This window comes from Orcinus orca, chromosome 16 (genome assembly GCF_937001465.1).
Source record: "Orcinus orca chromosome 16, mOrcOrc1.1, whole genome shotgun sequence".
Taxonomy (NCBI): domain Eukaryota; kingdom Metazoa; phylum Chordata; class Mammalia; order Artiodactyla; family Delphinidae; genus Orcinus; species Orcinus orca.
In genome coordinates this window covers 73,084,463-73,106,775 of record NC_064574.1, presented here as the reverse complement: position 1 = coordinate 73,106,775, position 22,313 = coordinate 73,084,463, and the positions used below count along the sequence as shown (strand labels likewise).

The window sequence follows — 22,313 nt, the reverse complement described above, 5'->3', positions numbered from 1 at the left end:
AACCACTAAATCTGTCAAGCCGGCCGGGACCCACCCTCCGCGAACCCCGCTTGCTCCCTCCGAGCCCGACCCCAGCCTGCCCAACTGCCCCCGGTCCGCTCCGGCCTCGCGGCTGCACTCTGCCACCTCATCCCTCCTTGCCGGTCTCGCGGCCCCGCCACCTCAGCCTCGGCGGCCTGCACTCGGGCCGCCCCACCCCGGCCGCCGCCCCCCGGCCCCGGCCAAGGCTCCCGGCCAGGCTCACGGCGCCGTCGGTCCCTTCGCGGCCCGATCCCCGCCGCCCCCCAGGCCCGAGCTCCCGCCGCGCGCTCCCCACCCCCAGCCTCCGCCCTCGCCCCGCTCGGCCGCTCCCGGCCCGCTCCCCCTAGCCGGGCTACCTGGAGGCAAGGGCGGCAGAGCACTTCACCCAGGGCCCCAGGTCGCAGAGGGCCCGGTGCTCGGGGTCCCGCTCCTTCTCCCGCTCCACGTGGTAGGCGTAGATGGAGAGCAGGATCCCGGCGGCGCACACTGCATACCGGGCCACCCGCTCCCAACGCGGCACCGACACTCTCAGCAGGACGGGCGCCGCCATCTTCCCCCCTCCGCCGCCGCCGCCGCCTCCTTCGCCGCCGCCGCCGCCGCCTCCCTCCGCCTCCACCTCAGCCGCCGCCGCCCGTCGGGGCCCGACCCAGCCGCCGCCGCTACCGTTACCGCCTCCGCCGCCGCCGCCACCGCCGCCGCCGCCGCCGCCGCGCCCCATTGGCTCGACCGCCTCCTCCGGGCCCCGCCCCCACAGGCGAGCGGCCCAACCGCCCCAAAAGGAGAGATCCTGGCGGGGCGGGGAAGGCGCGCGCGGGCGCGGAGTGGGGAACGGAGTGCGCAACCGGCCGGGAGGCCGGCCGGGGGGCGGAGCCGGAGGCAGTGCGGCGCGCGCAGCGGGCGGGGCCGAAGGAGGGGCGGGGCCATGGGAAGGGAAGGGCGGGGCTCTGGGAGGGGAGGGGAGGGGAGGGGAGGGGAGGGGAGCGGAGCGGAGCGGAGCGGAGCGGAGCGGTGGCGCGGGCGGGCCCTAGGGTACCCGGTGAAAGGAATAAATTTCAAAGATACCACCGTGTGTGACTGGATAAGCCCTTGGCCCCACCTCCTGCGGGTGGTAATCAATTGCCATACTTTCTGCCTTTTTTTTTGTCATTATCACTTGATATTTTCTGACCCAATCCAAATTAGCCTTGGCCATTTCCCAGAGCTCCAGAGCCAAGCTCCAGAGCCACGTTTACATTACCTGATATTCCCCAGCATCACCTCCACTCACTTCGTGTTCAACAAGTGCAAACTTAACTATTTTTAAAACATTATTTCTGAATGCCTTGCTTCCCTGTAAGCTGAATTTGAGATGGCTTAACATAATTCGTGTAATATAGTAAAGTATAAAAATGAACTAAAAAATCAGGACTAAGAAAAAGACAAATCAAAATAAAAGACCAGGGGCTTCCCAGGTGGCGCAGTGGTTGGAAATCCGCCTGCTAACGCAGGGGACATGGGTTCGAGTCCTAGTCTGCGAAGATTCCACATGTTGCAGAGCAACTAAGCCCGTGTGCCACAACTACTGACCCTGCGCTCTAGAACCCGCGAGCCACAACTACTGAGCCCACGTGCCACAACTACTGAAGCCCGCATGCCTAGAGCCCATGCTCCGCAACGAGAAGCCACCCCAATCAGAAGCCCGCACACCGCAACAGAGTAGCCCGCCGCAACTAGAGAAAGCCCGCGCGCCGCAAAGAAGACCCAACACAGCAAAAAATATAAATGAATAAATTTATAATAAATAAATAAAAGACCAGGAGTAAGAACACAGACAAGGGACTTTGCTGGTGGCACAGTGGTTAAGAATCTGCCTGCCACTGCAGGGGACACGGGTTCGATCCCTAGTCTGGGAAGATCCCACATGCAGCAGAGCAACTAAGCCCATGCTCCACAACTATTGAGCCTGTGCTCTAGAGCAGGCGAGCCACAACTATTGAAGTCTGCGTGCCTAGAGCCGGTGCTCCACAACAAGGGAAGCCACAGCAGTGAGAAGCCTGCACACCGCAACGAAGAGTAGCCCCCACTCACTGCAACTAGAGAAAGCCCACGTGCAGCAACGAAGACCCAACGCAGCCAAAAATGAATGAATGAATGAATAAATAAATAAATAAAATGCATTAATGGCTCAGACCAATTAAAAAAAGAAAAAGAATCCGTCTTGCAAATAAAGAATCCTTCTTGCAATGCAGGGGACTTTGGTTCATCCCAGTGGGGGAACTAAGATCCCACATGCAGTGGGGCAACTAAGCCCACACACCACAACTACTGAGCCCGCGCTCCTCAACTACAGAGCCCAAGCGCTCTGGAGCCCACACACCACAACCAGAGAAGCCCGCATGCCACAACTAGAGAGAAGCCTGCGCACGCACTGCAATGAAGCGAAGAGCCCACCCTCCACTGCAAAAGATCCCGCGTGCTGCAACTAAGACCCGACAGCAGTGAAAAATAAATAATTAATTTTAAAAAAAAGAACACAGACAAGCAGCCCATAGAGTATCACATAATTATTCAAACCGAGCCATAAATTTGGCTCTGAGCTTCCTGGTGGCCAAAACTAAAAGAAAAATACATGTATGTTATTCTCACTGTCTCTAAGAAGAAACACACTGTTCTTGGAGATTGCTAGATTTTTCCTGGTTGCCGCTGGCCAAGAGATTTCAGTTTTATATAGTGATTTTGAGTAATTGATGTCCTATTATTTATGTATTGTTGGGTAACAAATTACCCCAAACTTGCAGCTTAAAACAACAACAACAAAAATCTCTTATTTTCTCATAGTTTCTGTGGGTCAGGAATCTGGGTGTTATTTAGCTGTGTCCCCTGGATCAGGGTCTCTCACAGGATGCAGTCAAGATGTTGGCTGGGGCTGCAGGCATCTCAAGGCTAGAGAATCCTCTTTCAAGCTCACTCACAGGGCAGTTGGCAGGCCTCACGTCCTCTCTGGCTGTTGGCTGGATCCATCAGTTCCTGGCCACTTGTACCTCTCCATAAGAAGCTGCTACCTTCCCTTAAAGCAAGGGATAAGAGAGAGTGAGGGAAATGGAAGTCACAGTCTTTTTAGTAACCTAATCTCAGAAGAAACAGCCCATATTACATATTCTGTTACTTAGAGCTAGTCCATGGATGTGTCCATGGATGAATGGATAAAGAAAATGTGGTATGTACCCACAATGGAATATTATTCAGCCACAAAAAAAGAAGGAAATCCTATCATTTGAGACAACAAGGACAAACCTTGAGGGCATTATGATAAATGAAATAAATCAGACAGAGAAAGACAAATACTGTTGACCGTTGAACAAGGCAGGGGTTAGGGGCACCAGCCCCCTGTGGAGTCGAAAATCCAAATATAACTTTACAGTCAGCCCTCCATATCCGAGGTTTCACAGCCACAGATTCAACCAAGGATCGTGTATTACTGTCCTATGTGTGTATTGAAAAAAATCCACATATAAGTGGACCTGTGCAGTTCAAGCCTGTGTTGTTCAAGGGTCAAGTGTACTATACAATCTCACATGTGGAATCTAGAAAAGCTGAAATCATAGAAACAGAATTGTTTGGTGGTTGGCAGGGGCTGGCAGGTGGGGGAAACGGAGAGATGTTGGTCAAAGGGCACAAACTTCCAATTATAAGATAAATAAATTCTGGAAATCTAATGTACACTATGGTATCTGTAGTTAATAATATTGTATATGTGAAAGTTGCTAAGAGAGTTGCTAAATCTTACATGTTCTCATTCCCTCCCTCCAGGCCAAAAATAAAAAACGGTAATTATGTGAGGTGATGGGTGTGTTAACTGATCTTATTGTGGTAATCATTTCACTACATATGTATACCAAATCATGTTGTACATCTTAAACTTTCACAATGTTATATGTCAATTATATCTCAATAAAACTGGAGGAGAAAAAAAAGCTAGTCCCTAGGTCCAGTCTACACTGAAAGGGAGGGGATTACACAAAGGCATGGATACCAGAAGGGGAATCACTGGGATCATCTTTTTTTTTTTTAAGAATTTTTTTTTTTTTTATGGTTGCGTTGGGTCTTCATTCCTAGATGTGACAGCAGGGGCTACTCTTCGTTGCAGGGCTCGGGCTTATTGCAGTGGCTTCTCTTGCTGTGGAGCACAGGTTCTAGGCACGTGGGCTTCAATAGTTGCAGCATGCGGGCTCAGTAATTGCGGCACGCGGGCCCTAGAGGGCATGGGCTTCAGTAGTTGTGGCTTGTGGGCTCTAGAGCACAGGCTCAGTAGTTGTGGCGCACGGGCTTAGTTGCTCCGCAGCATGTAGGATCTTCCTGGACCAGGGATCGCGTGTCCCCTGCATTGGCAGGTGGATTCTTAACCACTGCACCACCAGGGAAGCCCTCATTGGGATCATATTAAAGCCTGTCTACCACTGTCCTCAAAAAGATCGACTCTCTAACGCTCTGGTGGTTTTCATACTTCTGAGTGGACTCATTCTCCTGGAGCCCCCTCCTTCTGGATTCCTTTACTGACTTGATAAGATCTATTGATTATCTGACTTCTTTTACTCATCATTATGTCTGTGAGGGTTTATCTATGTTATTGTACACAGCTGTGTAATAGTCCACTATATAACTAACCACAATTTTATTTATCCAGTCTGTCCAGTGTTTATGGACATTTGGCCAGTTGTTAGCTATTTTGAATAAAGCTGCTGTGAACATTCTGTAAACATCTTTTGGTGGCTGTATGCAGTCATGTCTACTGGGAACACATCCAGGGGCGGAACTAGAGTCAGACAGTATTAGTTATACTGCCTCAGTCAATTTAGGTCCTCCAAGGAGAAGATGCCAAAGTGAAATCAGATGTGTAAGAGATTGACAGGGGGCAATTCCTGTGAAGGATAAAGGAGACAGGGAGCAAGAACAGGCATAGAAATCCTCCAGATCACAAAGCAGGTCTGACCACTGTGAAAGCGCTGCAGTCTCAGCCAGGCTGACAGGGAGCAAGGCAGGAGTAACCCCCTATCTAGTAGCCCTGCCAGGCACAGTCATGGGCTGGGAGCAGCCTGGGGAGAGCATGGCCTCAGCATGAATGTTGTGATCCATCCAAAGGTGTAGCCAGCCACTGGAGGCTACTGGCCAGCTAGCTTCTTTGCAGCAGACTCTCTTGAAGGGAGACTGACTGGTGTACCACCAGGGCCACCACACTACCAAACAGTCTTCCAAAGGGGTTGTACCAATTTAAGCTCCCATTAGCAAAGTATGAGAGTTCTGGCTACCCCACATCCTCACCAATCCTTGGCAAGGTCAGTGCTTTCCGTTTTAGAAAATTTGGTGGCTCTCTAGAGGGATCGTGGTGGTTTTAAAATTGCCTTTCCCTGAAGACCAACGAACCTGAGCTCCTTTCATATGCTTTTTGACTACTTAGGTGTTCTCTTTTGTGAAGTGCCTACTTAAGCCTTTTTCGCACTTTAAAAAATGGGTCGTCTTTTTCTTATTGGTTTGTAGAAAGAAAGTCTTTATATAGTCTGCATACAAATCTTTGTCAGTATGTGTATTGCAGATATCTTCTATGCTTTTTTAAAAAAAATATTTATTTAGGCTGCGCCGGGTCCTAGCTGTGGCAGGCAGGATCTTCATTGCGGCATGCAGACTTAGTTGAAGCATGTGGACTCTTTCGTTGCAGTATGCGAACTCTTAGTTGTGGCATGCATGCAGGATCTAGTCCCCCAACCAGGGAGCATGCAGGATCTAGTTCCCTAACCAGGGATCAAACCTGGGCCCCCTGCATTGGGAGCGCAGTCTTCCCACTGGTCCACCAGGGAAGTCCCACCTTCTCCTATACTTTGGCTTGCTGTTTTCCCCTTTTTTTTTTTTTTAACTTTTATTTGCTTTTATTTTTTTGCGACATTTATTCCTGGGCCATAAGTTTCTGTATCTTCTGTTTCTTCTGGGATATCTTTTTCTTCTGTGCAATGTCTTCTTCTGGTTTAGGAACAATCTGGGTTTTTTTAGTAAAGATCATCTCAATGTGGCAGGGAGAGCTCATATATGGTTTGATCCGACCGTGAACTCTGTAAGTTCTATGTCCCATCTTGGGGGTTTTGTTCAGCTGGATGTTCTCAATGACCAGAGAATCTACATCTAAGCCCTTGAGTTCAGCATTAGTCTCTGCATTTTAGAGCATGTGCAGTAAAAATTCGGCACTCTTTTTGGGTCACCGACCCTGCATCCAGCCCCACTGTTTGGCCTGGGCACACCAACCAACTCCACCACTGTAACGATGGAATGGCACACATTGCTTCTTTAAAGTGACATCCTTCAGATACTTGGTGGCTTTTTGGATATGCATACCCTTAATGGCCTGGGCAGTTTCATGAATGTTCTTAAAGTGAACACAAAGATCTGACCTTCTTAATTTGCATGATTCTGTGGGGTTTTCTGGGTCAAGTGAATAGCACACCATTTTTAGAGGTCACCTCAGGCCGCTTACCGGAAAAAGTGCCCTTTCTCCTTCTTAATGGTGTTTTTTGCTGAACAACTGAAGAGACTTCTTTGAATTCCTCATACACATTCTACTACCTTCACCTTGGAGCTTTCAAACTCCTACTTACCCACATTTCAGATACCTCTTTCTCCTTGAAGGCTTTCCCACTTCTATTGTACTAATCGGGCTCACTAGGCCAGGGATTCAAACGCCCTCAAGACTCTGTCTGTCCACTTCCTACCTCTGTGTCAATTTTGTTCTCTCAGTCCAGTTTTTTGCCTATAGAAGGAAAAATGGTCCCATAGTTCCTCCATTTGCATCTTTGTTTTCTCCTGCCTGTAAGGGACTGCCTCTCCTCCCTTAAATCCAATTTTTAAAATCCTGATGAAGAATTCAGACAGCTCGACCAGCCTCAGGTTACTCATGAGCCCTGTAGCTAGAAAAGAAAGAGTGCTGGAGACGGCAGCCGCCCCCCAGACCTACAAGAGAGTCTATGCAAAACCAGTTCTCCTAAAAACAAGAAAGTGCTGTTCCCAGAAGCAGGAAGGGGTAGGTGGGCAGACCCAGCAGGAGGAAGCTGCTGTGGGAGGATGCTGGGGGAGGTTGTCACTGTTGGGGGCTCACAGGGAACAGCCCTTGTCTCTGTCCAGAAGAAGCTCTTCTGCTCCGTAAAGTGGTTTATCAACCTTTCTGTAGTGCCAAGAGGCAGCTGAGGCCTTCTGTGCTTGGTGGGCACAACTCTGGGAGGTCACTTTGTGCCAATCCAAGAATGTGAACTTCAAAACTTGTACATAGGGAATTCCCTGGAAGTCCAGTGGAAGATTAGGACTCTGAGCTTTCACTGCCAAGGGCCCTGGTTCCATCCCTGGTCGGGGAACTGAAATCCCGCAAGCCGCGCAGGGCGGCCAAAACAAACAAAAAAACTTGTACATAGATGGAAACTTCATACATTGCTGGTAGCAATGTAAAATGGTGCAGCCCCTCAGAAAACAGGTTGGCAATTTCTCAAAATGTTAAACATAGTTAGTCTATGGCCCAGCAATTCCACTCCTGGCTATATTCCCAAGAGAACTGAAAACATGCGTCCACACACAAACTTGTACATGAGTGTTCATCATAGCATTATTCATAATAGTCAAAAATGCCCATCAACTGATAAATGGATAAACAAAGTGTAGTATATGCATACAATGGAGTATTATTATTCAGCCATAAAAAGGAATGAAGTGGGGAGTTCCCTGGTGGCCTAGTGATTAGGATTCTGGGCTTTCACTGCCATGGCCCCGGTTCAATCCCTGGTTGGGGAACTGAGATACCACAAGCCACACAGCGTGGCAAAAAAAAAAAAGGAGGGAAATACTGATATATGCTATAACATGGATGAATCTTGAAAACATTATGCTAAATGAAAGAAGACAGACCCAAACATAAAAGGCTACATATTATGTCATTACTTTAATTTATTTTTTAATTGAAGTATAGTTGCTGTACAATATTAAATAAGTTACAGGTGTGCAACATAGTGATTCACAATTTTTAAAGGTTATACTCCATTTATAGTTATTATAAAATATTGGCTATATTCCCCCTGTTGTGCAATATATCCTTGAATCTTATGTATGTAACACACATTTTAAATGAAATGTCTAGAGTAGGCAAGTCCCTAGAGAGAGAAACTAGATTACTGGTAGCCAGGAGCTGGGGTGATGGAAAATGTGGAGTGATTGCTAACGGGTATGGGGTTTCCTTTTGGGGTAATCTAACATTCTGGATCTAGACAGTGGTGGTGGAAGCACAACTCTATGAATACGCTAAAACCACTCTAAAAGGGTGAATTTTATGGTATGTGAATTACACCTCAATAAAACTTATTTTTTAGGGACTTCCCTGGCAGTCCACTGGTTAAGACTTCGCCTTCCAATGCAGGGGGTGCGGGTTCAGTCCCTGGTCAGAGAGCTTAGATCCCACATGCCTCGCAGCCAAAAAAAACAAAAACAAAAAACAAAAAAAACCTGTTATTTTTTAAAATGTGTACGTAGAGCTTCCGTGTTGTAATTGCTCACTTAATGTCTGTCTCTGCCAATTGCAAATTCCGTGAGGCCGGTGGCTGGGTCTTTTGTATTCTCAGCAGTTGGGGTAGTGCCTGGCACAATAACATGCGCTTAAGAATTATTTGGTGAATGGATGACTGAATGAATGATACCAGCTTAGATGCCACCTCATTCAGGAAACTCCTCCCCCTGTGCTCCCGAAGAGCACCCCCCCATCACCATTCCCTTTCACTGGAAGGACAGACTCAGGCTGGGAGGAGTCTCCACTCCAGTTTATCACCCCAACTTCTGGGGCCAGCTCCCTGGCCACATCCCCTCGGGCCACTGCAGCTGCAGCACTTCATTCCTGGGGCTGGTTTTAGGGTCCCTTTCATCAACACCTGGAGATGTGCCTTTCTTCCTACTGAGCTCAGCTGTGTGTTTAAGCTTTTCTTCTTTCTTTTTTTTTAAGATCTCCTATTTATTTAATTTATTTATTTTTAATTTTTGGCCTTGCCACGCGGCTTATGGGATTTTAGTTCCCCAACCAGGAATCCAACCCAGGCCCTCGGCAGAGTCCTAACCAGTGGACCATCAGGGAATCCCCTAAGCTTTTTTTCTTAGAAGGTTGTATCTCGTATTTCTGTATTTGTATTTCTGTAGTTTCTGTGTTGGCTCAATCCATCATACCAGAACCAGAAATCCCAAGAGGCTTCTATAAGCTTGTTCATGACCCCAAACTTGCTTTGCTGGGTTAGAACACTGTATATTTTCTGTCCAAGTTTTAAGAAAGGTCACAGCAAGGATACAGCAGGACGCTGTAGGTGTGGCAGTTGCTGGCTAGAAATCTCTTTTTTTTGGCCACAGTACGCAACTTGTGGGATCTTAGTTCCTCGACCTGGGATCCAACCCACACCCTCAGCAGTGAAAGCCCAGAGTCCTAACCACTGGACCACCAGGGAATTCCCTAAAAATCTTTTTATAACAGAGTCTGTGACATCCCAAGCCTCCCAGTGTCCTTCGGGAAAATCCCACTCAAAGTGAATATCCTATTGAAAGGGGATGGATGTGTCATTTTTGCTTTCAAGCAATAATGGATTCTGATATCATTTCATTATTGTCAGCACAGATGAAATGCTCTTTTTATAATACTGGAGGAGGAGTGGACTAGTAAACATCCTATGTACATAGATGACCTCCCGACCCACCAGATGAAGAGGCCGTCCACTGAGCACACATCTACATACCAGGCACTGTGTTGGCTTCTGATATGTTATGTTTAAATTTCATAAGCTCTGTACAAGGTAGGTGTCATTATCTCCAGTTTCCATGGGAGAAAAGTAAGTCTCAGAGGGCTAAGTACCTGGCCCAATTACTGTAAGAAGTAGAGCTTCAATTAGTACCCAGGCCAATCTGTTTTGTGTTCCCCATCTTTCCACCAGCTTGTGTGGCTTCTCTCTGAGAAGGCATCTCTCAATTTGACATGGATGCTCTGTTTGTTCCCAGATGTATGAATGGATTCTTCACCAACCCTCCCCTTCCATTCTACTCTATGCATGTAACCAAGTTCCAAGGTCTTTCCCTGTTCCTGTCTCAATGTAAAAACCAATATATCCCTGTGGTCTGTGGTAGGCTGGACCCAGGGTTAAATGCTCACGTCTGCTGAAATTCCATCTGCTCACTGCTATCCCAGATACCACGCTGGGGCAGCCTGAGGCTCCACTGAGATCATTTCCTCCCAAGATCCATGAATCTCAGCATGGCCACCCTGACCACCCAGCCTAAACTTGGTCCCAGAGCTCCAGTAGGAGCCCTGAAGCTGGTGACATTCCCCACCAGGCCCTCACCCCTGCCATCCTGTTCTCAAGATCTTTACCTGTATTTAATTCCGACAACAACCTTTGATGTAGGAATTATTGTTTTCTATGTTTTACAGATAAGGAAACTGAGGCTCAGAGAGGCTAAGTAAACTGCCAAAAATCACACAGCTAATAAGTTGTAGAACTGGGATTCAAGCTCCAGCAGGCTGGCTTCCTGATCTATGCTCTTAGCTTCTGTGCTATGAGCTAATACACACAGAGAATTTAGATTTCTTTTTCCTTAGCATTTACCACCATATAACATAATATATATTAATTTTTTAAAAATCTCTTTTATGTCTGTCTCTCCCACTAGAACGTAAGCCCCCCAAAGGCAGAGATCTTTGTCTGCTTTGTTAGCTACTGTATCAGCATCTAGAACAGGACCTGACCACAGAGTAGGTACCCAGTAAGTACATTTTAAATGAATGAATGAATGAGCACTGAAAAAATGTTAGCTATCAGTATCTTTGCACAAATAATAAGCCCACAGCAAATATCTTTTTCCAAATAAAAGAGAAATTCTCCCCCCAGAGACTACTTTTTTCACCACCCAGTAACAAAAGGCAAAAACTCAAGAAAGCCTTTATAATAGAATTTGACCTCTCCGCCTTCAGCACACCTCTCTCAAGTCCTCTGCTTTCCTGAGGATGTCCGTGTCCTTGTGAAATGGCCATGCCACTCTCCTGACTCATTGTCCCATATCTTCCTCAACTCTGATGACCTTTGCTTCCATTCTACTTCAGCTGCCCACAGGAGTTGTCCTTGTGATCCTTTTGAATGGCCAGATTTCTGAAATCTTAAACACCTATACTCTGCTCTTTGTTCTTCCGTATTATAGCAGATTGCGTTTTCCAAGATGACAGCAATAAGATCTCCCATCCTATGTGCTCTTCTTCACTGTGATATTGGCCCTGCTCCCGTCCAGAGTTTGGGGCTATGTTCCTTCCCCTTAAATCTGAGAGTCTGACTGTGGCAGAAATGATGCTCTGTGCCTTTTGAGGTCAGATCATAAACCATTCCTCCATGGTCTTCTTGGGGTGCTTGCTTGTTGAAGCCAGCCACCATGCTGTGAGGAGCCCCAGGACACATGGAGAGGCTGCACTTAGGTCTCTGAGCCAACAGCTGCAGGTCTTAACTGACAGCCAACATCAATCGCCAGACATGGGACTAAAGAAGCCTTTAAGATAACTCCAGACTCAGCCACAGCAACAGTATCAGAGACCCAAGTGCAGACCACCTAGAGGAACCCAGTCAACTCCCAGAACCATGAAAAAAAAAGATTATTGTTTTAAGCCTCTAAAGTTTTGGGTTTATACATTATGAAGTAAGAGTAATTGAAATACCCTTCTTTCCTTCTACTCTCTCCCTAGAGACCTGCTGTGTCCTAATCAACGTTTTCTCCATTGTCCCAGCAGGAGACAGGTTGGGACATCTCCCTGATCTTTATGGCTATTTCAAGACCATTTTTCATCCTGCTTGGTTAACCTAAATGTCTCTCTTTTCTCCCGCAGTCTATCACCTTAAATACTCAATCTACGTGACGGTAGCAAGCCCTGACTTTGCAGGGTTCCCTCCCTAAGAATTTCTGAGATTCTCCGAGGAGGATCATATGCCACCCATAAAGAGATGAGTTAATTTGTCCATGGTCCACACTCCAGCCAGCAGTGAAGCCACATACAAGCTGCACCTGGCCCTCCCTGCACAGCACACTATCTCTTCTTGCATATATTTTTACACTATATGAGGATGAGAACACTTTTGAGCTAACCGATGTGCGTGCTTTCTGTTTAAAGGAAGACAGTAAATAACCCCTGCCAAGTTGCTGAATTCCTAGTGGGAGTGAAACCCAACCCCCCTAAAAGTGAGTTCCCTTATGGAGTCTATGATTAATCTCTCTCCAAAACTTTATTCCCTTTCTTGTCCCCTCTGACCTCAATCCTCTGCTAACTGAACACTCATCAGAGTCAGATGACAAGAATGGCTATTGTCAGTAACATCGTTAATGTGCTAAAATTGTTATTATAGATATCATCTTAATGTACAAACCCAGGTTGTTTCTCCACAGCAAGATGAGCTAACAGGCCCCAAACCATGGACCACCTGGCCAGCGAATCATACACCAGATACATCCTGACTCCCAAAACTATGATTAAGAAATGTCACAGAAAGCAACCAACTCAGCTAGGTTTATTTGTGAAACAAGGAAATAAAGGCTTACTTCTCTTAAAAGAGAAAGAAAGAGAGAGAGAGAGAGAGAGAAAGAAAGAAAGAAAGAAAAAGGGAGACATGTCACAGAAAATTGGAGTAGCCACTAAGGAAAACAGCATGGAGTTTCCTTAAAAAACTAAAAATAGAGTTACCATATGATCCAGCAATCCCACTCCTGGGCATATATCCAGAAACAATGAAAACTCTAATTCGAAAAGATACATGCACACCAATGTTCATAGCAGCACTATTTACTACAGCCAAGACATGGAAACAACCCAAGTGCCCATCAACAGATGATTGGTTTAAGATGTGATACACACACACACACACACACACACAGGAATATTATTCAGGCATAAAAATAATGAAACACTGCCATTTGCAGCAATGTGATAGACAGAGAATGTCATACTAAGTGAAGTAAGTCAGACAAAGACAAATATTATATGATATCACTTCTATGTGGAATCTAAAAAATAATACAAATGAATCTATATACAAAAAGAAACAGACTCACAGAAATAGAAAACAAACGTATGGTTTCCAAAGGGGAAAGGGAGGGAGGGAGGGATAAATTAGGAGTATGGGATTAAGAGATATAAACTACTATATATAAAATAGATAAGTAACAAGGATTTACTGTATAGCACAGGGAACTATATTCAATATCTTGTAATAACCTATAACAGAAAATAATATGAAAAATATATATATATAACCGAATCGCTTTGCTGTACACCTAAAACTAACACAATATTGTCAATCAAATATACGTACTTCAATTTTTAAAATGTCACAGAAATGTCACAAGATGATGATTAATCTCAGCCTTTTTGTTCTTCCCCTTTAAAAAATCCCCAAACTCAAAGCCCAGGATGGAGTGGATCTGAGGCTTGTCTCCCACTCCCTTGCTTGGTGCCCTGTAATTGCAGTAATTCCGTACTTTGCTGCTAACTTCTGCTGGCAGTTTGGCTTTCTGCACCGCAGGCACATAAGCCCTTTGCTCGGTTTCAGGATCAGGTGTTAAAAACATGTATATGTATAACTGATTCACTTTGTTATAAAGCAGAAACTAACACACCAAAAAAAAAAAAAAAAAACCACAAAAAGCCTTCAAATATAACTCCTATGAATGTTTATCCTTTGTTTATTTTAAAACTTCCTAATTAGAAGCTTTCCAAGATACTCTGTGAACTCCTCAACAATTCAGAGGAAGCCCAAGAATAAATTATTCAAAAATCGTTAACAAAAGGCTTTACCTTCTCTCATAATTTAGTTGGCAATCCTTTCTTGCTGGTATAGAAAATATTTTTTAGAAGGCTTGTGTGTTAGGAACAAGGCTTCTTCTAGCAATCTTTTGGCCAAGGAGATAGCAATAGTACCTGTCTCAAAGTGTCTGAGGAGGATTAAATGCATGGTGGCTGGCACACAGTAAGTGCCCAATAAATGCTAATTATTGTAATCTTAATCCTTGTCTCTATGGGTAAAAGAAAAATGAAGCATTCAGTGAAATTTAATTCTTCCAGAAGTGATGGCTTAAAAAAGACAATTATTGACTCCATGAAAAAGAAAGAGAAGTACAAGAAAGGTAAAATAAAAATAATAGACTAGGTGATGGGCTAAACTGCTATTTGAAAACTAAAATTATCATATTGGGTAAATGCTATCCAAAATTTAACTGATCTGTATTTCAATAACTCCATGAAACACATAAATTTGTGTAGTTACTTAGAAGAACATTTAACTTTTTTTTTTTTTTTTTTTTTGGCCACACTGCACGGCTTATGGGATCTTAGTTCCCCCACCAGGGATTGAACCCGCACCCTCAGGAGCGAAATCACAGAGTTCTAAACACTGGACAGCCAGGGAATTCCCTTAACAACTAATTTAAAGTGCACATTCCTGGGCTTTGCTTCTTCCCTGATTCCCAGCAGAGGAGAGACCTGGGAATGTGTACTTTTGTCAAATCCTCTAGGTGATCCTTACAATCAGACAAATTCTGGCAGTAATATTGATTGGAGGGTTAATGAGCGCATGGCTTTCCTGGGGAGGCTAATTAGTACCCCTACCTTGAATATTCTCCAGGTTAAATGATGTTGGCCCTAGAGCGGCTGTTTTCAAATTCTAATGTGCTCAAAAATCACCAAAAGAGTTGTTAAAAATTCAGATTCCTGGTCCTACCACCAAGAGATTCTGATTCAGAGATCTGGGGGGCACTCAACAATCTACATTTTTCAACCAGCCCCTCCCCTCCAGGGCGAGTCTTTGAGAAGCACTTTCAACACTGGTCATTCACACGCTAGAGAGAAGCCAGACATATTTTTTAAAAGAAAAAGTCTGACGTTGCTGTGTAATTTGAATTTCCCAGACCTCATCACTGTGTGCAAATAAACAAGATTACATAAAAATTGTAACTGAGGTTTGTGAATTTTGAACACCAGATGATTGTGCAATAATCAGTTCTCCTCCCAGGTTTATCTGGAGATCTCAAAAAAAGTGTCTTCGGGTATGCGTGTGTTGTCTTTTTATTTGCCACACTGACGGTTCAAATCTCAGCTCCATTACTTAACAAGGGGGGCAAGTTACTGTTGCTTATCTATTGCTGCCTCACGAATTATCCCAAAACTTAGTGGCTTAAAACAGCAACAACCGTTTTGTTATTTCTCAAGGTTTCTGTGGGTTGGGAGTTTAAGAAGGGCTTGGTTGGTGCAGCATCTCCCCATATGGTTGAAATCAGACAGGGGTTAGAACTGGGGCAGTAGGGGGAAGGAGAAGCAAGGGCTGGCTGGGTATCTCTCACTCTCCCTCTTCATGTAGTTTCAGGACCTCTCTATGTGGTCATACCAAGTGGGTTAGTTTGAGCTTCCTCACAGCATGGCTTCCTCAGGCCACTCCTTCCATGGCAGCTCAGGGCTTCAGGATAAGTGTTCCAGTAAACAAGTTGAAAAGGGCATCTCCTTTTCTGACCTAGCCTTGGAAGTCACACTGCCCCATTTCTGCTGCATTCTGTAGGTTACAGGAGAGTCAGAAGCCTTCCCAGATTCAAGCAGAGGGGAATAAACACCATAGCTCAGGATGGTGGATCATCGCTCAGGTAGGAGGATCAAGGGCACATTGCAGAATAACATGTGGGTTAGGCAATACTGTGGCAGCTTTGGAAATCTTTGGAAATCTCAATCTGCAACATAACAACCTCTATCCAAGCCTAACTTTCTCATCTGTGAAAGAAGGATAATAGTAGTATCTACCTTATAGTGTTGTAGTGAGGACTAAGTGAATAAATACATGGAAAGCACTTAGAATAGTATCTGGCATGCTGCATAAACACTAGCTATTATTATCACCGGTACTATCATCAATATTTCCATTGCTCACTGAACCAGGACTATGCAGTCATGGCCCTCCTAGGTCCTCAGAAGCCTGCGTTCAAGTACACCACTGCCTCTGGCCTCTATTTCCCTAATCACTGTCACTCTCTGTAAATCTTCCACCATGGCTAGTGTCCCTGCTGGCTGGGCCAAGACCCTGCAGCCACTGGTTCCCATAACTTCTCAGAGATGCCAATGAGTGGACCGCACAGGACTGGCTGCAATCCACTGCTGTCACTGCCTCAGTGTAATTATTGCCACAATCCCAAACTCTGGCAGGTAGCCCAATACTTCCACAGAGGAGGGTGTGGGGAGACCCACAGGCCTTGTGTCAGGGACGGTAGATGCAACGGCAGCATTAGTTTCTGGAGGTGACAGTGACAGGGCTCTGGTGCCAGTGGTGGGGCAGGCCAGGTGTCCAGCTAGGGCATCAGGGAGGGGTGTCTTCACCAGAGCAGCCCTCAGACAGGACCTGGGCCCTTCTTGCTGCCTATAGAGCTTCCCATCATGTTTTCCCTGACCATCCAGCAATTTTGCAAACTGTCCAATATCTTTTTAATAAATTTCTGTTCTTTTTAAATTAGTCAGAGTTGATTGTGATGCTTGCCCATAGTGCCTCAACCAGTACTGGAACTTTTAGCATTTTTTAACTTCAGAAGCTTCAGAGCACAGTGCCCTCAGCAGGGACACCAGTGCTATGAGAATGCCCTGGCTCAGAAGACGTAAGGCCTGCCAAGGGGCTGTGGGCATTAACCAAGGAGGCCAGAGCAGGGGGAATGAACATGGTGATGCCCTGGGGTAACAAACCTGCCAGTTCTCAGGAGTACCAATAAGACACACTAGAAGACTCCCTCCAAGGGCAGGAGGAGGCAGGAGGAAGATCCTATGACAGCAGGTGAGGCTAAGACCCAGAGGCATTTGGGATGTTCACAACTATTGACGTGACCTTCTATTTACCCACAGGCTGAGACAGGCCCTAGGAAACCTGTTAGTCCACAACAACCTCCACGAGCCACCAGGAGGCCTGTTGCCCAGGTCCTGGCCACAGTACGTAACCTCAAAATAGGGGCCATCAAGGCTTGTTAGAATGTCTGGGGTTGAGAAGGAAAGAATTCTGAAATTCGTTGTTTGTTTACATTTTTTAAAATTTATTTATTTATTTTTGGCTGCGTTGGGTCTTTGTTGCTGCATGCGGGCATTCTCTAGTTGAGTCAAGCTGGGGCTACTCTTCATTGCAGTGTGCGGGCTTCTCATTGCGGTGACTTCTCTTGTTGCAGAGCACGGGCTCTAGGCGTGTGGACTTCAGTAGTTGTGACACATGGGCTCAGTAGTTGTGGCTCAAGGGCTTAGTTGCTCCATGGTATGTAGGATCTTCCCAGACCAGGGCTCGAACTTGTGTCCTCTGCATTAGTAGGCGGATTCTTAACCACTGCGCCACCAGGGAAGTCCCTAAATTTTTAACTTATATATATATATATATATATATATATATATATATATATATATATGTATGTATCAACTTAGGTTTTTTTAAAACAAACAATGTTTGTTTGTCTTTACCCGTAGCAGATGACACAGGAAGGTGGTATAAAGAGAGGGAGAAAGGGGCAGAAAATAGGGAAAATAGAAAAAGAGAGAGGGAAAATAGGTTAAAGCTGACGATATCACTTTCATACAACTCTAGAGAATTTAGGTAGCAGCATGAAATGTCCAAGTCAGATGATTCAGGGTGTGCTGGTAGCATCATCACCATCCTCAGGGAAGCCTAGAGTTCATTTCTCAATGAAGATACTTCAAGGTTGGGATGCCCAGCCATAGGGAGGGAGGAGTCCAGGATCTGTCCAGGAGTGGGTCACTTAACCTCTCTTTGCCTCAATGTCCTCAAAGGAACAAGACAAGTGAGGACTCAGGCACCTGTTCTCGAAGGAGAAAGAAAAAAGGAGTCACAGGAGTATCTTTAACAAGGCTACGGGACTTCCCTCGTGGTGCAGTGGATAAGAATCCTCCTGCCAATGCAGAGGACATGGGTTCAAGCCCTGGTCCGAGAAGATCCCACGTGCCTGGAGCAACTAAGTCCGTGCACCACAACTACTGAGCCCATGAGCTACAATTACTGAAGACTGTGTGCCTAGAGCCAGTGCTCCACAACAAAGAGAACCCACCACAGTGAGAAGCCCACACACTGCAATGAAGAGTAGCCCCCGCTCGCCGCAACTAGAGACAGCCTGCACGCAGCAACAAAGACCCAACGCAGCCAAAAATTAATTAATTAATTAATTAATTTAAAAAAATGCTACGTGACAGTTCAGTTCAGGAACAGAACTGCTAAAGTACAGTTTGTTCTGTAAAGGAGCTACTGCAAAGGAGCTTGTAGGGGTCACAACTGCACTCCCTGCCCCTGAATCCGCTCACACGAGCAGCCCTCTGCACAGCTGGCCAGTTAATCCTGTACCAGCAACTGTGGCCACTTAAGCCTTCTTATTTCATGAGGATGAAAAAATGAATGCTTGTTTTTTGGAGCAAAGAATGTGTCTCTGAAAATTACAGCTGAAAGGAACTTTCTAGATGACTGAGTCCAACCCCTTTGATAGCAAATTTCAGTCAAATTCAATCTAAAAGCAAAACACTTGATACACTAAAAGGAGTTCTGGTCAATAAAACAATGTTAAGAGAGTGACGGTTTTTGACAGTCTTGAATGATGTATTGGTTATTTACTGCTGCATAACAAATTACCCCCAAACCTTAAACCTTTAGTGGCTTAAAACAACAATAGTTATTGGAACTTCCCTGGCAGTCCAGTGGTTAAGACTGTGCTTCCACTGCAGAGGGCGTGGGTTCGATCCTTTGTTGGAGAACTAAGATCCCACATGCCTCGTGGTGCAGCCAAATAAATAAATAAAAATAAAACAACAATAGTCATTATCTCACAGTTTCTCTCAGTCAGGAATCTAGGTTCCCAGGAGTCCACAGCTTAGCTGTGTCCTCTGTCTCAGGGTTTCTCACAAGGCTGTGTCAAGCTTTCAGCCAAGGCTGCAGTCTTATCTGAAGGTTTGACTGGAGAAGGGGCTGCTTCAAAGCTTCCTCACATGGTTTTGGCAAGATTCAGTTCCTCACTGGTTGTTGGACTGGGAGCCTTAGTTCCTTGATGACTGTTGCCCAGAGATCAACCTCAGTTCCTTACTATCTGAGCCTCCCCAGGTAGCAACTTGCTTCATCAGGGTAAGCAAGCAGAGAGAGCAAGAGAGAGTGCCAGCTAAAAGAAAGTGGTAGTGAGATGGAAGTCCCAGTCTTTTGCAAGTAACCTAATCATGGAAGTGACATCCGATCATCTTTGTGTATTCTATTCCTTAGAATCCAGGAATCAGGTCCAACCCACACTTAAGAAGAAGCTATTACACAAGGGAGTGAATACCAAGAGGCAGGATTATTGGGAGTCATGTCAGAAGCTGCCTACAGATGGTGTATAGAAGGTAGGGAAGGGGCTAGAATCATGGAAATGCAGAATTTTCTGGTTGAGAAGAAAAGGCCCTGTAAATCCCGCCACCCACATGATGCCTGAATTCCCAATATAGCTCCCTGACAAGCGGCTTCTCGTTCTACATCTGCACAATGACATGGTTAGAAATGGTCTCCTGGTCATACTGGACGAGAAACCATCTACCTATGATGTTCACCCATGCCCGTGCAGGCACCTTACAACCTGCGAAAATGGTGGAAAGGTCAGAAGATTCTATTCTCTTTAAATGATGGCTAGCTGCTTTCGCAAAAGCTGAAAGGTAAATTACAAATAAAGATTTGGTCTAATTTTTAAAGTAACCTGGAATATGTAGAATGTTTCTGCAATTATTAGACCACGTATTTTGACATATAAAACACCAAAGATCTCTCAAAGGAGCTGGACAAATCAGCAAGTGTTAAAGAAAGCAGCAGTGGGAGTGTCTAGTACAACCAAACCAGTCATCAAAATCAGCAGTTAAAAATTCCAGAACCAAGAAAATAAATGGATCAAAAGAAAGGGAAGGCCCTTGTGCTTTACCCCTTTCACACGCAGGATATTTTTCATGTGTAATTCTGAATTTGGCAAAGATGTCTGAACTGTGACTCAGTGACTGGCAGACAGCATTTCAGAGTTTACAGCACGCTCTCTGGGAAACTGTCGTAGCCAAAGTTATGGCATCATGTTTGACCCTCACTTATCCACAAGACCTAGCTCAAACGGCTGTTCATAAACGTCAACTTTAGTGTCAAAAGACATAAGATTGTAGAAGGTAATTAAGGTTATCAAAAAGCAATGAAGCCAAGAAGGAAGGAAAAAAGGAAGGAAAGGAGGAAGGAGGGGTGGAAGGTCCCTTCCTTCAAGTACTTCCCCCTCATTTTGGATGAATCCAAGATTATAGGAATACATTAATACCTACCTTCACGACCACAGCACTGTTTTGGGGGGTGTGCTTATTGGAAAACCAATCAACTAATTAACTCATAGAATGGCCAAGATGAAAAGGATCTTGAGGAACATGTGGTCTTATCCTTAATTCAAAGATGAGGAAATCAGGTTCCACAGAGGCTAAATTACTCACCAAGTAGACAGAGAAGAGGGACACTTAGGTCAACCATTCCCACAAGGGGTCCAACGAGGAACAGCTGAAGCCAACACAGTAGTGTCTCCTCCTACAGGGACAACCAGTTCCCTTTGCCTCTCACACACCCTCCAGCAAGCAGGATTTCTCAACCTTGTGTTTGTGCAAACCCTTGAGCAGTGCCAGCTGCTGCACCAAGAGGCTCTCCACTCTGCAATGGAGGGCAAAGGCTGCGATGGTTCGGCCCGCTCCCAACTCTCTCCACAGAGGCCTGAAAACACATTTGTTGTTCTTAGTTAGGTGAGTAGAGACTAGGCCCATCGAGGAGGGGTAGAAGTGGCCAGACAAGCCTCAGGGATTGTGAGGTCCTGTCCTGATCCCTCTGATGGCTGGAGAGGGCAGTGAGGACTGGGCCATCCAGAATGACTGCCCAGCACCACAGCCAGCAGGTCCCTGGGGGTCCAACCCAGGAGGCACCTGCCAGTCCTAACTGAGTGCTCTGAGCTGGGTGGCCATGCCAAGTGACATCCCTAGGGGGCCTCCAGGGTGCCCCCCAACTCCAGGGTGAAGTCAAGGTCAGCCCCAGGCACACACGGTACTGGTGCACAGCAGTGAAATAGGACAGTGCTGGTCCAGATCTGGCTGAGGGTCAGTGGGGACAGTTGTGGGCCTGGAAGAACCCCCAGGGAGAAGCCAAGGCCAAGAGCAGGCAAGGTTCTGGCCAGACGCCTCCCTAGTACAGGGTCTTTTCTCCTCCTGTCCTTTCTCTGCTTGGAGTGTGATTCCTCACGTGTGCTAGATCCCATGCACCCTGTTGTAGGCCTCTCCTTCGGGTATTGTGTCACCCTGTGCTTTTCCTTGCACTTCTCTCTGAAACGAGCTCATTCCCTTAAAAAAAAAAAAAAAAGAGGGGTTAAAGTTACTTTCCTCTTGAAGTAAAAGAAACATAGTCAACCAGAGGAGAGCATTAACTGTTACTATTCTAGAAGACTTCAGTGGCCACCACACAGGGAACAGATGGGAAAGGGGGTAAACCCTCAAAGAATTTTGAAGCTAATGTTACTGAAGGTTGAAATAATTTGTCTGCTTTTCTATATGTTTTCCCTCAGCCCAAATGAAACCTAACTTTTAGCTCTAGATACAAGATTGAAAAAACACGGAATGCAAGACAACACGTTGAAAAGACCAAAGAGTGGAAGGAAGACGGTTGTACCCAGAGGTGTTCAGTGAAATCTGATGCTAAGAGATCAGGAAAGGAGAAAATGGAGGGTGAAGAGGGGGACATTTCAAGAGTTGAGTGGGTTATTTTTTATCAGACATAGTGTTTACTGGACTCTCCTCCATTAAAATATTGCCCATGGAGGGCTTCCCTGGTGGCGCACTGGTTGAGAGTCCGCCTGCCGATGCAGGGGACACGGGTTCGTGCCCTGGTCCGGGAAGATCCCACATGCCGTGGAGCTGCTGGGCCCGTGAGCCATGGTCGCTGAGCCTGCGCATCCGGAGCCTGTGATCCACAATGGGAGAGGCCACAACAGTGAGATGCCCGCATACCGCAAAGAAAAAAATATATATATATATAGCCCATGGAAATAAGATTAATATTTATTCCCTAAGGTTCCCAGAATACCAAAAAAAAAGGGGAGAGAAAGACAGGGGAGGAAGTTAGAAAGAGAAGGAGAGTTTGAAGGAGAAGTGGGGAAATCCCCAGAAAATTCGAGGCAGGTCTAAGCCCTTGCTTCACTACTCTCCC

The 22,313-nt window shown here is 45.8% G+C and overlaps 1 protein-coding gene and 1 pseudogene across 2 annotated transcripts in view; both read right to left on the bottom strand.

Annotated features, from left to right (window-relative positions):
• Positions 1-858, bottom strand: part of VKORC1L1 (vitamin K epoxide reductase complex subunit 1 like 1) — a 61,847-nt gene extending 60,989 nt beyond the window's left edge. Inside the window, exon 1 of one of the 2 annotated variants that reach the window (XM_049699590.1) lies at positions 378-858. In XM_049699590.1, the coding sequence (XP_049555547.1) occupies positions 378-739 (362 nt within the window). In that variant the 5' untranslated portion in view covers positions 740-858. The remainder of the gene's footprint in view (positions 1-377) is intronic. The other variant, XM_004268746.3, reaches the window with a different exon arrangement.
• A 5,080-nt stretch (positions 859-5,938) lies between these two features.
• Positions 5,939-6,636, bottom strand: LOC101270863 (60S ribosomal protein L17-like; annotated as a pseudogene).
• Between the last annotated feature and the right edge of the window lie 15,677 nt (positions 6,637-22,313).